General features: G+C 38.4%; 1 protein-coding gene across 3 annotated transcripts; it reads right to left on the reverse strand.

Moving 5' to 3' along the window:
* Window positions 1-2,413: 2,413 nt before the first annotated feature.
* Window positions 2,414-16,453, reverse strand: LOC130909877 (cAMP-dependent protein kinase type I-alpha regulatory subunit). 3 transcript variants are annotated; one of them, XM_057826802.1, is made up of 11 exons: window positions 16,287-16,453; window positions 11,050-11,258; window positions 8,311-8,481; window positions 8,144-8,235; window positions 8,006-8,067; window positions 7,884-7,930; window positions 7,573-7,731; window positions 7,434-7,494; window positions 6,055-6,176; window positions 5,893-5,974; window positions 2,414-4,307 (listed from the first exon to the last, which is right to left on the reverse strand). In XM_057826802.1, exons 2-11 carry the CDS (start codon window positions 11,221-11,223, stop codon window positions 4,135-4,137), a joined length of 1,143 nt encoding a protein of 380 aa, XP_057682785.1. In that variant the 5' UTR covers window positions 11,224-11,258; window positions 16,287-16,453; the 3' UTR covers window positions 2,414-4,134. The 3 variants fall into 3 exon arrangements, with proteins under 3 accessions (XP_057682785.1, XP_057682783.1, XP_057682784.1); XM_057826800.1 differs by having other exon boundaries at window positions 8,144-8,481; XM_057826801.1 differs by having other exon boundaries at window positions 8,144-8,481; window positions 11,050-11,253; window positions 16,287-16,441.
* Window positions 16,454-17,837: the final 1,384 nt, after the last annotated feature.

Raw genomic sequence — 17,837 nt, forward strand, 5'->3', positions numbered from 1 at the left:
CACAGCTATGTCTTGACACTCGGTGAGACATGCTTCACGAGTTTTTGGATCAAACAAGGTAAGTACGCGATAATATCTCGTTAAAATCATGTGTCTTTAATTATGCTCTCTCATGTTCTCATCTCAAGTTAGCGTTTAGGGGTTCAAAAATGTTTGTATTTTTTTTAAATGCCCTCCTGTTGAAAATTTTCTTCCTCCAGAAAATTGAGATTTTAAGCTTTCCAATGATATATCACACATGCATATAGGAAAATTTTGAAATTCGGCCAAATTCGGGTTCCCAGGGAGAAACTTAAGTCACCAGGGTGTTTTCTGTACATATATATATATACATATATATATATATATATACAGTACATATATACACATTCAGTACAGGCCAAAAGTTTGGACACACTTCATTCGTGCGTTTTATTTTCATGACGATTTACATTGTAAATTCTCACTGAAGGTTATAAAACTATGAATAAACGTGTGGAATCGTACTCGGCAAAAAAAAGGTGAAAATAACTAAAAACATCTACTTGTTTAATATTATAGAGGGAGTCTTCTAAAATGGATTTGACTTCACAAGTATGCCTTTACAGGGTTGATTAGTGGAATTTATTGCTGTATCAATGGGCTTGGGACCTTCATTTGTGTTGCATTTAACGAGATGTATCCAAACTTTAGGCCTGTATTGTATGTATTTTTTAAAGGGCTAAAAAGTAAGAATAATCCAGAAATACAATGGCATTGCCAAAAGAAACACACATATTTGTGTTTCATACGCCGCAACACTCCAGGAAAAAGCGGAAGAGTAAGTACTGTAACACAGGGGTCCCAAACCTTTTTTGCACCACGGACCGGTGTGATTTGGATCTTTTTTTCACGGACCGGTGTTCTGTCAAATTTTGCACCCTTATAAAATTTTGCTTCCAAAGCTTTTGTGGCGGTGAAAAAATCCGTTTTATATTGTTAGACTCTCAATGTTATCCAACGGTGCTACTGTTTAAACTATTTACATCATAAACATACATGTGCAACACAAAAATGGCGTAAATTAATGCTTAATGAAACGGCGAAGTCGTTAAGTGAGAGAGGTGCGTGCAGTCGTTGTGTGCAGCTAACATGGCAAACGTAAGTTAATATTCCTTTCTTTAAAGTTTGTAGTGTGTACTTTGGAATCGCTGCATTCGCGGTTATTTTTTACGTTACGTGCAGGCCAAATTTGTCAGAACACGGGTAATGTGCGGCAGAAAAATACAGCAAATATAAAGTAACATGTTTTTAGCCCCATCGTGTTAAGTGCAGGGAAAATACAACTCACCCCTTGAATCAATGGGAGGCCTGAGCTTGTTCCGTTGAGACGAGATGGTCACAAGATGGGAGAGAAGCCCGCTTCACAAAGATACGATGTTGGAAATTGTAGCACAGCTTTCAGTGTTCTCCTAACAATGTCAGGATATTCCGAAATGACTTTAATCCAGAAACTCGGTAGTGTTGTTGTCTCAAATGTATGTTTAAGGTCGCCGTCATTTGCGATCTCTACAGGCTGATATTCCTGTTGCACAGACATGCTCGAATCACTCGGTTTATTCACATACGGGTCATGAATCCACTCCTTTGCAGTTTGTGGGTCTTTAGTGATTGGGAAGTAGCATAGATTTTGTTTTCTTTGAGGTTGTAGGCTCATCTTCTGGCTCGTCAGGTTCCCTTTTCCCTGTAGAAAAATCTGTCCAAAGACGTCTGTTTTGCAGTCATTCTAGTGTGGGGGCTAATTATTTCCGGGAACAAACGTGATGGGCTACGACCTACGTCATACGTTATTATCGAGGCCAAGCGCACATAGATATACAAAACAAGATGTACTGCTAACAGTCCAATCAATGCATTTCCATAACGACCTCCTATCCTGTAGTTGTATATCTAGAGTAGACAGGGATATTGGTGTGTTAAGCGGCACAGGCCAAAGTCAATCGGCCAGAATGCAGCCGTTGATAAATTATTTATTATTTCTGCGCGGCCCGGTACCAAACGCACCACGGACCGCTACCGGTCCGTGGCCCGGTGGTTGGGGACCCCTGCTGTAACATGTTTGGAACTTTTTTTAATTTGAACAAAAGACTTTTTCGGTATCGGCTCTGGAGTCTGTATCTGCAGATTCTCAAAATCAGGTGACAGACTCGGACACGTGTGCAAAAATATGTAATCGGGACATTCCTACCCGTAATATTCTGTTTTTTTCACAGGTCTGTTATTTTTCTTTCATTGTGTGGCCTCCGTCGTAGTCCATAAGACAAAGCCATGTGTCCTCTAGTTGCCAATGTTTGAAACTCAACTTTTTCACCCAAAAAATACAAAAGAGAAAAAGGCACTTTAAACGAGTACATCATTAGAAAACGAATAACAAATGACACTTGAAGCAAAGCTAAATTCTTTTTACCTTTTTATTGCTTAAACTGCCATCTGGAACAATCTATACCAAAAAGGATAAACATCTTTGCACATATAAGAGGTCAAACTGAATACAGGGAAGAATAGAAAAAGAATGGTCCTCTGATCGCCTGCGGCTTAGCGCAATACAGGCCCACACCGACCACTTTGTAGGCCTGAACCCGCGGTGAGTGACTGACGACTACTGTAAGCCCAGGAAAAGTTCAGCTAAGGCAAACCGGGACGATTGCAAGTGTGGCTAAAACATTGAAATCCGATCGCTGATGTTGCTGCTATTTACACTGAGACGGAAGTCCGCCAAAACCCTTCGTCCTGAATCGATTTATCTTTTACCAGTGGAGCGGGATGGAGAAGAAGTGATTGAGCGGGTGGGCAACACGTCGTCTAATGATCACTCCTGACTACACTGCAAATCAGCATAAAAATCATGAAGTTAGGCTGAAATCACTTCAATGGTAGAGTTGTGACGTAACAAATTAAATATTCATTAAAATTGTCACTTTTTTTTTTTTTTTAACAAAGCTGCTGTCGAGTCGTCGATGTGTAACATCATGCCGAAAAAGCGCAGAAAGAACAAATCACAAGCGCAGTTTCCAGTAGGCAAAAAAGCGAAAGTTTTAAATAAATAACTCGCTCTCGATACATAAATACTTTTGTCCTGAAATAGGTTTCGTTACCTCTAGGTGGGGGGCGGGGGGATAAGTCTGAACGTATTATTACACAATACAATTACATACTGTTGTGTCAATTGACAAGAAGCATTTACTTTGTGGCACTGGACAGCTAAAATAGAATTCATGGAAAAATAAGTGTTTACAAAAGACAAAGAGAATGTTTTTTTCAAGATTACTATCACCTTAACCATAAATTTAATAAGAATAATAGTCATTGAGTCAATCATTGAACTAGAACATTTTGATTACAAACCATAGCATAAGTGACCAAGTTATTTGGTGGATATACTCGAAAACTCAATACTGAAAAATACACAATACTTTCGGGTTTGTTCCCCCTTTAGATATTTTGTTTATTTTTTTCCCCATCAAGGCAAATCTTGAAGAGGATTTCTACTAATTAGGACAAAAAGGGTGTGGGAAGAAAAAATGTTTAGGGTTCAGGAACGAAGGTAACATTTCATCTGAAATAATAATAAACATTTGGCACCAGCCCGGAAGCTGCACACAGAAACTCAACTTTTAGAGGTCGCGCTATTCTCGCATCTTACTGATGGAAAAGCAAAAAGTTCCTAAAAGGAGCCGTCACGTCGAACTGACAACGTTTGGTGCAAATCATGAGCTTCTGCTGAGTGTAACAGTGACTCGAACAAGTCTAGAAACATCCGTCTGGATCAAATTTGCAATGTGAGGTTTTTTGATTGTCCTGTCTTTGAGAGCCCAGATCTCCTAACAAATCTAGCTATGCGTTCTTCCCCAAAAATTAAGCGGAACCAGCGGATATAACATAGGTAAGCGTGATGCGACTGTGCCTACTCGGTAACGTTACAGCAGCTGGTACAAGCGCTGGTGAACGGCTAAAAGTCACCTCTGGGCGACGGGTGGGTGGGAACCACGAAAGAAAAAAAGGGAAATTAAGAAAAAGGGGATAAGAGGGGAAAGGAAGGAAAGCAAATTGCGTCGGTGGATCTTGGGAATAAAAGGAGCAAAAGAGGGGTAGGGTGGAGGGAATACGCGAGCTCGTTCAGACCGACAGCGAGACGAAGCTGTTGTACTGTTGGATGTTGCGTTTGAGGATGTCTGAACACGGGCCCAGGACACGCTCGAAGCGAGGCCGGTCCAGTTTGACGCACTTCAGGGGGCCGCGGGCCACTACGGTGGCAGCGCGGGGGCGGTTCATCAACAGAGCAATCTCACCTGCAATACGTGCACAAAAGACAAAAATATACGTTTTATTCTGATTCCTTCAAATACAGTGGTATAAAAAAAGTATCTTAACCTTTTGGAATTTCTCACATATCTGCATAAAATCACCATCAAATGTGATCTGATCTTTGTCACAATTCCACCGGTTTAGAAGTTTTCATACTTTAATGAGGATATTATACAAACAACGACAGAAGGGGGGAAATATAGGTAAGTGCACCATCACATTTAATATTTTGTATATATATTCTGCTGTAGTTTAGTCAGATTGGCATGGCATGTCTGGCATGAATCGCTGTCTCTAGGTCATGCCACAGCCTCTCAATAGGGTTCAAGTCTGGACTTTGACTTGGCCAATCCAGAACGTGCATTTTGTTCTTCTGAAACCATTCGGAAGTAGATTTACTTCTGCGCTTTGGATCATTGTCCTGTTGCAGCATCCATCCTCTTTTTAGCTTCAACTGTCTGACAGACGGCTTCAGGTTTTCCTGCAAGACTTTATGATAAACTTTCGAATTCATTCTTCCATTAATTATTGGAAGTTCTCCAGGCCCTAAGGCAGCAAAACAGACCCAAATCATGATGTACCCTCCAACATGCTTCACGGTGGGGATGAGGTGTTGATATTGGTGAGCGGTTCCATTTTTCTTCCACACGACATTGTGTGTGACTCCCAAACAATTCAACTTTGATTTCATCATTCCCCAAAATATTTTGCCAAAACTTCTGTGGAGTATCCAAGTGCCTTTTTGTGAAAATTAAACAAGAAACTTTTTTTTTTTAGACAACAGTGGCTTCCTCCATGGAGTCCTCCTATGAACACCATTCTTGGCCATAGTTTTACATATAGTTGATGTGTGCACAAAGATATTGGACTGTACCAGTGATTTCTGTAAGTCTTCAGCAGACACTCAAGGGTTCTTTTTTTTACCCCTCTGAGTATTCTGCGCTGAAATCTTGGCGTCATCTTTGGTGGACGGCCAATCCTTGGGAGAGAAGCAACAGTTCCAAACTCTCCATTTGTAGACAACTTCTCTGACTGTCAATTGATGAACATCCAGACTTTTAGAGATGTTTTTTTAATCTTTTCCCAGCTTTATTCAAATCAGCAATCCTTGACCGCAGGTCTTCAGACAGCTCTTTTGACCGAGCCATGATGCACACCAGACAACAATTCTCATCTAGACAATTCTTTCCCAGTGTGTGTTTTATAGTGACCACGGCAGCTTTAAACCACTCATCAGTGATTGGCACACACCTGACTTGAAATGTTTGGTAAAAATTGGTTTCAATTGCTCTTTAATTCTCTTTAGGGAGAGGATTTACTTACTTATTTTTCCCCCATCTGTCATTGTTTGCATGCTATCCTCATTAACCTATAAATGCTTGGTTTTTTTTAGTTAATGCATACACTGTATTTTCATCTGTGTGATTTTGACAAAGATCAGATCACATTTGATGGTGATTTTATGCAGAGATGTGAGAAATTCCAAAAGTTTTAGATACTTTTTCCTACCACGGTACTTGTTTGACAACTCCAAATAAAAAAAAATTCAGAAATGAAATGCTTCTCTACCGAAATAGTCAGATGGTCCTAATCTTCCCACTTCAACAAACTCCTCGTTCTCTGAGCGACGCTGCAGGACGGCAGCAGACCCCTAAAATAGAAACACGTCGCAGTTTAATTCCATCCAATATCTTGTGAGGACACAATGTAAAACAGGGATTGTGTGGTTACCTCTAAAATGATGAAGAACTCATCACCGGGTTCACCCTGTACCACAATCTTCTGGCCGTCCTCAAACTGAACCGGCTCCAGTGCGTCGGCGACAGTTAGGCGCTCCCACTTGTCCAGGGACTCTGAAGAAAATGCGTAAAAGGAGCATGCAGTCATGACTATATCATTTTAAAAGACTAAACACGTTAGCAGTTTTTCTTCCTCATCATCTTCAGTACAGTTGAAGTGTATTAATATTAGTGCTGCAACAATTAATCGATTAACTTGAGTAAGTCGATTAGAAAAAAAGCTTTGAATCAAATTTTGCTGCTTTGAGTATTCGTTTAATTGACGTTGAGTGGCGTTGTAATGGTCTGTTTTGTAAATTTTTGCATTTATTTTTATTGATTTGGGTGAATACACTAGTTGCCCTCACATTTGCCCTCTAGTGGCAACAGTGAATATGACACAACTCATTTAACATGGCTGAAACCAGCTGCTCCCTGTTAAGACCAACATAAGAGGTTTTTGTTTGTGCTAATGGTTTTTATGCATTCGTAATTTAGTTTATAGGTATATTTAGCAGTTTTTTGTGGAAATATGTTTTTGAACGATTGGTTGAGAGCATTGTAAAAAAAAAAAAAAAAAAAAAAAAAGTTTGCATTTAAGCTAGTGGACTTTTGCTATGCAAGTTAGCCAGTCGTTCTCTTGTTGTAGTTAGATCCTAATTTATTTATTTATTTATTATACCGTTTGAGGCTTAGCTTAGGTCATTTGATTTAGTTTTAAATGAAAGTGCAATTCTGCATAGTTTGAAGAAACACTCAGGAATGCTCTTTGAAAGTGGCAAGCTTTTGTTTTAAATCTCATTTAATTTACTCTGCAATGCATTAAATGTTCCTAATCAGATTACTTGAACTAACTAGTTGATAGATTAATCGACAAGTAAAATAATTGATAGCTGCAGCCCTAATTGATATTCATGAACTAATCGTAGTAAGTAGTGTCAAGGAAGCATGTTAAAATAGTACAGGCCTTCCTATAAGTTTGGTAAGTGAAATTGACTTTTTTCAGTCTACTTTGTAGTTACTCCTAGAAAATCAGCATATTAAATTTTGTCATTTTTATGACACAATTTAATACAATGCAGCACATTTGAATAGTTAACAAATTTGAGACTTAACAAAATTAAATGCCAACTTAAGACACTAAATTTAAGACTTTAAAACCTCTTGGCAATACATTTCAGGGTTTCCTCTAGCACTTTATAAGCCTGACGGGCCGTCACGCTTCATTTGTCTTATTTTTGATGGAACTGTTATAAAATGAATGTGTCAGGATTTTAGTTTTAATCTTGAATCTAAAAATGAGCTAGACGCCTGTAGAAAAGCAAAACCAACCTAAGATGGATACTTTCCGGAGGAATTCCTCATACATCTTCCTCTTCCTCAAAGTGCTTCCCTAGATTTAAAAACAACAAAATTTTGTTAATATTCCTTGGAACCAAGGGAATTATTCCCACTTGTGACATCTCCTCACCATGAGTATTCTCCTGTAGCTGTCTCTGTCAATACCCCACAGCTTGACATTGGTCTTGGCTCTAACGGTGGCAGCCCTTGGGGTGCCGTATATCAGTGCCAGCTCGCCGAAACTTCCGCCTTCGCCGATGCTGGTCACCCATTCGTTGTTCACGTACACCTAGTTGATAGAAAAGGACTCAAATATTAGTATTGGAACCTTAGCAACTTCACACTACATCCCATGCATATTCGTTAGATAGAAGACCAGTTCCTGGGAGTATGATTACAATATTTGGAATGCAAAAATAAATTAAATGAGGAACAACTCACATCCATCTCTCCTTGGTCAATAACGTAAAAATTGTCACCCTCGTCACCTGTGGATATGGAACCAAAAAATGAGTATGTACTCAAAAAGGATTGAGTTGATATGGTGTCAAAAACAACCTTACCCTGCAAAATAACGGTCTCCCCAGCAATGTAGGTGACAGGAAACATGGCATCAAATATGTCACTGCAAAGAAACATTTCTGAGTTAGCCAGTTGATCAAAAGAGTTCCTAAAATACAGTTTAAGTTCAAATCAAGTACCTCCTCTCATTGTCATCCAGATGGGAAAAGAGCACATTCTTTTCGATAGCTTTGGCTAAGGCTGCCATCGTCTTGTAGTCCTTCGGAATGACCTGAGTAAACAGCACACCACTTTGGAATGAAGGAACCGCTTCAATCATGTGACTTAGCATGTGTGTGTGGGTTACCTTTCTGACGTAGGACGCGGCATCCTCTTCAGTGTAAACCTCAGCGCTAAAGGCTCCCCTCCGCCGGCGACCTTTCACTACGGGGTTCATAGGCGGCGAAACCTCTTCATCGCGGGAGTCCGAACGTGAACTGCTAGCCTTCTGCTGGTTTTGGATCTGCTTTGCTTCCTCCTGGTAGGAATATTTGAATTGCAAATGCCAATAAATATGATTTGCTTTGAGCGATTAATTTGTGCCAACAAAAAGTCTAGAGGGCCTTGATCATTTGATGACAGCAAAATTAAAAATTGAAAAATGTTTCCTCCATTCATGTGATCTACACCCTGTACGACTCAATAGATAGATTTTTCTTATCTTTCAAGGAGCAAGATATACAGTATTATTGAAAAACCATAGACTTCACTATCAGTTGACGAGACAGCACCTAAAGACATTGCGCCACGGCTTCCTTCCGGGCAGATAATCGTGGCAGCTTTCACTGCGATAAACTCATGCACATAAACTCACACATGCTGCTCTCAAACGCCGGATTTAGGTGGAAACAGGACGAAGGTTTTGGTGCATACAAGCAGGCAGGAGTGTCAAGAGTGATTTGGTCAAGGATTCAAGCTAATAATTATATAAAATAGCACAATGCATGCACAGCAATACAACAGAATTTTCTGTGGGCCTTGCAAAATCAGTCAAAATCCAGAAAAACGGCCGGGAGCGAAGGGCCTTGCTCTGGTGAAAATGGCTGGGAGTGAATGAGTTAACCAAACATCTAGACTGTTTTACGTTCATATCTATAGAAATTCCGGGATTTACGCATTTATTTACAACAATTTTCAACTTAAAAAGCTCTTTGTTTGTGATGGCCGCCATGTTGGATTTTGTAACCATACACAGTAGCGTAAATTTACATTCAAATAATCAGGTAATTTTCGGCCAACTACCCGTTTTTGGCAAAAAAAGTAGTAATTTCTGCATACATACAAAAAACAGCTTATACGTGTTTTATTTCATGTACAATTTCAATCTAAAAACGACAAGGGCCAAATAGCCGGCAAGACGTGCTGAGGCAATAGTAATATTGGAATTCAACCTAAATTAAGTTGTGATTGTATAAAGAAAATGCTAAATTTGCTTTTGTTGAGTAAAATTAAGATGATTTTTCATGCTTTCCTAAGTATTAAGTTTCTGATGTTAAAATTGAGTTATTTTATTAGCTGTTGAAAAGTCGCTATTTTGGGCAAAAACTTATGTAAAAACTACATGTAAAATATTGCTATTGATCCTGAAAATATAGGTGATTTTATCTGCATTTGGTGATTTTTGTGCATCTAGCGTTAAATCTGAGCATTTTAAAGCCATTTTAAGTTTTTTTTTATACTTACATAAAAAATAATCAGAATTTTATTAGGAACCGACTTTGAATGTTTTGTTGCCGCTGCTCATGGATACTCATGTATGCCTAAGGGAGGTGCCTGTTTTTGTTTTAGGTTGTTAGCAGCTTTGGTTTTGAAAATATCTTAAGTTTTTAAAAATAGGCCCCCTACAGGGCGGCCCTGCGCCCCGTTTCCCGTCAACTGATAGTGAGGTCTATGGAAAAACATCCTTTATTGTTGATATCTATAACCTTTACGACTCATAAGAGAGACAAAGGCATACTTGTGCACAAAGTAGACATGTCTCTGTCTGGAATTAACCAATCACAATCAAATTCATGTTCAATTAATCAGGACACACCGCCAAATTCAAGTGCCCCATTTAACCCCAAAACTAATTTCAGCATTGCTAATAGATGCGTAATAAATGAGCACAAACATTTAATTAAGAGGATGGTAAAGCAAAAAGGGAAAATCTGCAACACACAATGCTAGCATGCACAATAATAACTTTTCACTTTGAATACAGTTAGAGATAGAACCGATCTGATCCAGTACTGGGCTCAGATACAGACGTAATTCGCCAATCGGGAATTTCCCGATCCACGAGGGTGTGTGTCTGCCTTGCTGTTGCTGAACATTCTGCCTGCTCTGCAAAATTTGGAATGGAATTCCTCAACGAAGGTGTTCTACTCACAAGCGGAGTAATACCTGCACGTCGGTTCAGGAAGTCCGTTCCACAGTTTGCAACCAGAGAGGTGGGCAGTGAGCAGCAGCACTCAATTAAACCAATATTTCACATTGGAAAGGTTCATATACACCCTTAGATGTTGAAACTTGAAAATTTTTGTTTTGTTGCTGCTACATTAGAAAGAATAAGTTCAACCCCATGAAGAGTAGTGTTAACATTTGAGTGATTTTATTTACTTTTTGTTGTTGTTCAGACACACTGCAGTGTGTAAAATGTTTGCACAATATTCGATACTTCATTATTCAGCTTTATGTGCTTTTATTTTGTATTTCCCATTTGGTATGTCCCTAACCATTTGATTTAGTAAATATTTGTACAAATTAACAGGATTCCCTTTTTTAACTTCCTTTGTCTAACTGCATACTTGCCTCAACTCAAGCTTTTTGGAACATATTTGAGCACCTTTGTACATGACATACTTGCCTGCAGAGAGTAATTTATAACAGCCACAGATAAAATTGATAATATAATATTAAAGTGCATAGACACCTAGTATCTGAATGGTATGGCAGATATTAAAATTCAGATATCAGGATCGGACCGCAAGTGACAAAATGTGGATCGGTAAATCCCTAAGTACAGTGGGTGATAATGTACCAAAAATTGCACACAAACACGCACCTTCTCAAGCCTCTCAAAGTACTCCCTGACGAAGGCCATGGGCCGGTCAGGCCTGGAGGTGCACAGCTGGACAATGCAGTCCTTCAGCAGCTGTTGAATGTTGTGTTTCTGCACATACTGCTCACACTCCCTCAGGCTCCGCTCCTCTTCGCTGCTCGTGCTTCCAGAAGCCATGACGACAACCGCAACCTTGCTCTATGACCTCTAACCTTGGGGAGTTGGCGAAAGCACCAACAGGAAGAGGGACACAAAACACAAAACAAATGACATCTTCATTACACCATATGAAATCACAGGATTATAAATGAGGGATAGGATGATTTCAGTTTATGTGTGAAAACAGGACAAAAATAACAAGAACGTGAAAGAAATCAAACCGTAGCGATAAGGCAAAGAGACGCTTGCTGTTGGTTCGCAGCGGGCCTGAAGCCTGTCATATGATGTCTCCCTTCAGACCGCAACATTTTTCATCTCCTCGAGTCAAGTTTGATAACACAAAGACCGGCTATGAAAGCCTGTCGCAAATAACTTGGTTTAAATTGTCATGAAACAAAAGCGTGACAGGCCTCGTGTTTGAGGTTCCATTCAAATGTAACATCACTTTCGAGAAAAGATCGTCTTGATAAGATACCACCCTAGTCTGGCACGCAATCTTAAACCTTTTAGGGTGTTTGGCCTTTATCAAACAGGAAGGCCTTTGACATCGTGTTGTGCTTAGAAACGGCAAGTTCCTGCAAACCACATCCATCCTGTGCAGTATGCACGTCATACATATCGAATGTTCAAAAATAAATAAGCACAACCTAACAACTCTACACCCACTTAAAATCTGTTTATCATCACACTGGAAATCATAAACCCTGGGTCACGTAGTAATAATATTTTTTTGTTTACAGTGAAAATAAAGTGGTATGTTGACAAGTTCTGACTTCAGGCCGTCTACTGCATCTCACTCTTGAAGTTCATTGTAAAACTAAACAAAAATTTAAGAATTAAATGTTGTATATTTAACAAACCCCACCTTAACTTGGCTTTAAAAGCCTGCGAGCGTAACGTAACGACACAAAGTGCAATAAAAACAACAGGCTAACAAAACTAGCATCAAAGTACCTTCATAATTGAAACGAAGTGGTGCCAGACTACATATGCAATAGACAGAGGTGGGCAGTAACGCGTTACATTTACTCCATTACATTTACTTCTTGAGTAACTTTTTGAGAAAAATGTACTTCTAAAAGTGGTTTTGCTAAGCCATACTTTTTACTTTTACTTGAGTAGTTTTTTTGAAGAAGAAATGCTCCTCTTACTCTGCTACTTTAGCTACAGTAGTCATTACATTTTCCTCTTCATTCTTCATATTGAATTTTACTTCATTTTTTTGCTAGAGATGCCAACAGCGGCTCTACCAGTTTCACCAATAAGACATTGCAAAAATAATCATATGACTCCATTATAACAATCACACTCAAGCTTGCCGTTCTATGATTACGCCGGCTGTTTAGTCACTTAGCGGCTTTAAAGCACCGTAAAAATTTTGAAAAGTATCTGACATAGAGCACTGCCGTCAACATGATTCAAAAGCACAGATTGTGCCGATTACCGGTTTCAAGGTATACCGAGGTATGAAAACGTCAAGGTTTCAAAAGGGCAAAAATTTTCCATTATACCGTCCCTAAGGTATTAGCTATTTTTTATGTCCCAAAAGTGCATGGAGAATCACTCGCTTGCAGCTGAAAGGCTCAACCTTCCCCCACGGTGATTTCTCAGTGTCAGTGAGTCAGCTGTGCAGCACGATGGCTGAAGGAGGTAAAACTCCTTAACTTTTTCCCCCCATGGAAGAAAATGAAATCGCTGGTATGGGAATACATCAGCTACAAAGAGTTACAGACGGCCGCGGCTTAGAGGAGGGCCAACAGACATGTAAAACATGTTTGCGGAGGGTGGCTGCCAAGGAGGCAATACCTCCAATATGATTTCTAGGGGCGTAATGGTACACAAAAATCTCGGTTCGGTACGTACCTCGGTTTTGAGGTCACGGTTCGGTTCATTTTCGGTACAGTAAGAAAACAAAATGCAAAATATAAATGTGCTAGTTGTTTATTACACACTTTTGTGTTTTCAACAATAGGAACATTGGCCAATACAAAGCTAAAATTCTGCTCAAAAGTAGCGTGTATTTAAAGATAATAATCCAACAACAATTTGCCTTTCAGACTCCGCATATTGGTCAGCTTTCTTTCTGAAAGAAAGAAGATAAAGAAGTCCTGTGCTAAAGAGAAAAGCAGTCCCAATGACAAAGACTTTAACATGTATTTTACAAATGAAATGCCTCAATGAATCATTCCCCCCCCCTTATTTATTACTTTATTGGTGGATTTTCTCAAGTTAAAGTGCCACACAGAAATTATTACTTTTAATTGTGTAAGCAGGATCTGTGTATTATTCTTATTATTTAATTACAGGTGTTTTAGCTCATTTCAATTTATTTTATTTAAATGGGCTATTATTTATTTTATTATGTGTTTATATTTTAGAAATGTGATGTAGCAATTTATTTATATTGTATATTTTATGTTGTATGACTTTAGTTCCTATCTGAATATTAGTTCCTACTTGTTTTGTTGTGGTAGGAGGGTTTTGTATTGAACACGGGGCCGTGTTGGTTATTATTATAGCAGAGAAGACAGCAGTAAATCAACAACAAAAAAAGTCAACTGTGCCCCGATCTACCACTCAAGAGATCTGATGGACTCAAAAAGTGGGTTAAGATTGCATATTAGTTTGAAAATCGACCGGATCCACCGTATTTTTACACGAGTGAGTTCCGGTCTGCCCGATCCTAGCTAGTAGTATTGACGCAGGAGGGTCGCGTCTCGCGTCAAATAATAAACACTGCCGTTCTTTTCGCGTGCTTCGCATTGAGCCGCTTCTGGGACGCGTCTAACACGCGGCCGCACTGCGACTGGTGTGCATTGGCTGCTTGACTTTAGCCACGTTGTCGCGCCGTTGACGTTCCTGGGTTATATACTGTCCTACCGTGTTGGTCCTCTTTATAATAGAGAAGACGGAGTAAATATAATCTACACAAAGAAACTGTAACCCGATCGACTCACAGCCTCGAAAAGTAAAGGTTACATTACGTCAGAAACTCGTTCGGTACGCCTCCGTTCCGAACCGAGCACCCCGTACCGAAACAAATACATGTACCGTTACACCCTTAATGATTTCACATATTTAACAAATTAAACGTCAGTAAACACTGTCATGAACGTTTCCCACCAGGTACGAGAGTTAACTCCAGCGTGTTTAGTGTGTCTTGCGGTGGTAAATGTTGAGAAAGAGAGTGTGTGTATCATGTAAACGATACGAGTCATACACATGGGCTTTTTATGGAAAATTATTCAATTATTTTTGTTCTGATCGTAATAATGTTGAGCTGTGGCTGTGGGTTTAGGGTCACCTAAAGGACTGCATTTATTTTGATTTTATTTAGAACTTATAATCATTATTTTTTTAATTTTACTAACATTATACTTATGTTCCAATTTCCTAATATGTTTTGAGAAATAAAAATCCTGTTCAATGGGAAAAAAGTTTTTTTTTTCTTTTTAAACCCATAAATCTCAAAGTAAAACATTTTAGAGCTTTAATTGCAATACCGTGATATTTTTGGTTAAGGTTATAATATTGTCAGAATCCCATACCGGCAAACGCCTAATTGTAACTCACAGTTTTTATTTGTCACCGATTGACCATAGAAAACTGGAGATATGATCCTTTTAATCTCATAGGAAATATGCTTTCTCCACTAGAGGGTACTCATGCTCTTTGAACGGATGATGCCTCATTGCCGTAGATTTTTTCCTCTCCCAGATGATTTTTTTTTTTTTTTGTTCCATTTCTTTGGTTTAATGTGATTTCGTATTAAGTTATAGTACAGTATAAAATTGAATGTTTTTTTTTGCATTTATTTGGTTTAATGTGATTTTGTAATAAATTGTAGTACAGTATATTAAAAATTTTATATAGATAATATTGCGCTGAGAAAAATACTATTGCTCAAAGAAAATCGTAAGCAGTTACTCACAATCTACTCATTGCTTGAGTTAGACCAAGTACCAAGTACTTTTTTACTTGTACTTGAGTACATTTTTTTTGGATGACTATTTTTATTTTTACTTGAGTAATATTAATGCAAAGTAAGTTTGTGGTAAGGAACCACACAATCAAATCACAATTAAAGCAGGAAATAACTTTTAATCTTTACATTCTATATTTTTACGGTGTCTACATTGTAGGACACTTTTTAAAAGTAATTTTTTCTTATTAAAACATACTTGTTTCCCCCTCTTGTAGTTTGAAAAGGATATATATTTTACTAATCCATAAGAGAATTCAGACCAAAAATTAATACAGAATATTAGTTAAAGACATTTTATTTTATTTCAATACAGGGAAAGATTAGATTTTTTTTTTTTTCTGTTTTGAGTTATGAAAGTGTCGAACACTAGATTTAACTGATTAGGGAATGACTACAATCCAGGATATTTATGTGAGATTTAACCAGCAGTTAATTTCTCATCATACAAGTCTTAACATCTAAATGGGGCGTTGATTTCTCCGGAGTTGAAACAATCCAGGAATTTCACTTTATTGGAAGAAACTCCGCTTATCATCGTATGCCTAAATAACCCCATGTGATCTTAAACCATTCAAACACTGCACAATCATTTTATTGTGCGTTAGAGCAATAATATACAGGCAGATTTTTTTTCCGAAAATTGAAGCCTTCAGTTATTCGACAGAAATATTACGAATTTAAATGATCTTGCTGAGCAAGCGTCAGCTGACTACGTAATATTAAATTGCAGTTGCTGGTTAAAAACTACGTATGAACTAAATGCATTTAAAAGTGAGAACAGTGTGCAATGACGTCTAGGTCAGCGGGTGCTTGGAAGGCAGCTAGAAGAGGAAGCCACGCCACTTATTTTCTGCATTCGCCACAAAAACACCGTCGTTACAACTATATTACTTATCCACCCACTGATAATAGCGCGCGCTGAACAAAAACGTTGATATTTTTGCTGTATAGCTCTCTAACACCGTGCAAAGGCAAAGCCCTCTTGTATTGACGCCATCTTGGGTTCCATCATAAACAAACGCGAGACAAGAGAAAACAAATTTCGCCGTTACGGAGGTCGCGCTGTACGTCGGCGTGCGGAAATAGCATTACTTACAAGATTGGGGTAAAATCCTACCGAGCCCTTTGACGGTGACTCGGGACGGCTGATATTTGTCGAAGCTGTAACCGTTAGCAGCTTGTGCTCGCTTCGATCTTTTTTCCCGAGCCCTGGACCGCTGCCCCACCGGATACGGCGGAGAGCCAATCAACGACCGTCACTGACGTCAATTCTCCTCGTTCTGACACGTGAGCCCGTAACCCTTGGCAACCTTAAAGGGGCCGCATGCAAATCGATGACGTCAAGGAGCTCAGCGCCAACTGGGAGGGAAAACCACACAAGTCACGTCGGCCTATGCACAAACTCAGCATAAAGCAGAGGGTTAACCATAGGCGGAGTTTGACTTTTGGGGCAGGGGGGCACAACATGTTGATGACCCCGAAACGCAGTGTCGACAATAAAATTAACTTACTAGGATATTTATAATAATAAGTTGACAATGAGCATTTTTTATTTCACATCATTCTTGAGGAGAATTGTAAATCAGGCTGCTTAGGCAATAATTTTCGCCACGATCGTCATCCATTGAATATGGTACGCCTGCCAGTGTCGTGCCAATGTAGTTACCCCAGGCGAAAAAATCGTATCCCCTGGGCGGAGCCATATGGAGGTAGATTTGTGTCTTTATTATTCAATAAAAAAAACTTGCTTCAATTAAAAAAACAAGTTGCTTCAATCAAAATATATATTAAAATATATTAAAAATATACATCAAAATATATATTTTCAACCCCAAAAAAAGTTGCTTCAATAGAAAAAAAAAATGTGTTTGAATGCAAAAATAAATTTGAAATTCAAAAAAACTAAAAAAAAAAAAATGCATGTGAAAGCTATTTTTCTTTGATTTTTTTTTTTTTTTTTGATTGAAGTAATGTTGATTTGTGTTTGGGCCACATTTTGGCAAGGACTTTTTGTCTGTAGTTTTCAATAAAAAACAAAAAGCTGCTTCAAAAAAAAATATATAAAGTATTTTCAAAAAATCAAAATCACTTCAATCAAAAAAAGAAAGATTTCAATCCAAGAAAAAGTTTTTGAATGCGACAATATATTTGAGATTGAAAAATTTGCGTTTGAAGACTTAACTTTTCATTGAAAAAGTTTTCTTTGATTGAAACAATCCGTGTTTGGGCCATATTATGGGTAGGACATTTGTGTAAAAATCAGTCAATCCCCAAAAAAGTTGCTTCAATCAACGAAAAATATTTTCAATCAAAGAAAAAAATCATTTGAAAATAAAACTGCCCTCACCTATTTTTTTTTTAATTATATGCGAAGCAAATGACCGTCTAAGGTGCTGGTCACATGAGCTATTGGAAATATAATTTTGACCCATTATAAAAAAATAAAAAAAATTTGTTCATTTCATTCATTTTGTTGCAGTTTTATTGCTTTACAACCTATATACTGTATATATAGTAAAGTCAATTAAATGCAATGACACTTTTCGGCCACCAGGGGGGCCTGCCCCCCCCTTATAATCCGCGTATGGGGTTAACCCTTTATAAGGCAAAAAAAAAAAAAAATAGTAATAACTAACTCCATCAATAA

This window comes from Corythoichthys intestinalis, chromosome 21 (genome assembly GCF_030265065.1).
Source record: "Corythoichthys intestinalis isolate RoL2023-P3 chromosome 21, ASM3026506v1, whole genome shotgun sequence".
Lineage (NCBI taxonomy): Eukaryota > Metazoa > Chordata > Actinopteri > Syngnathiformes > Syngnathidae > Corythoichthys > Corythoichthys intestinalis.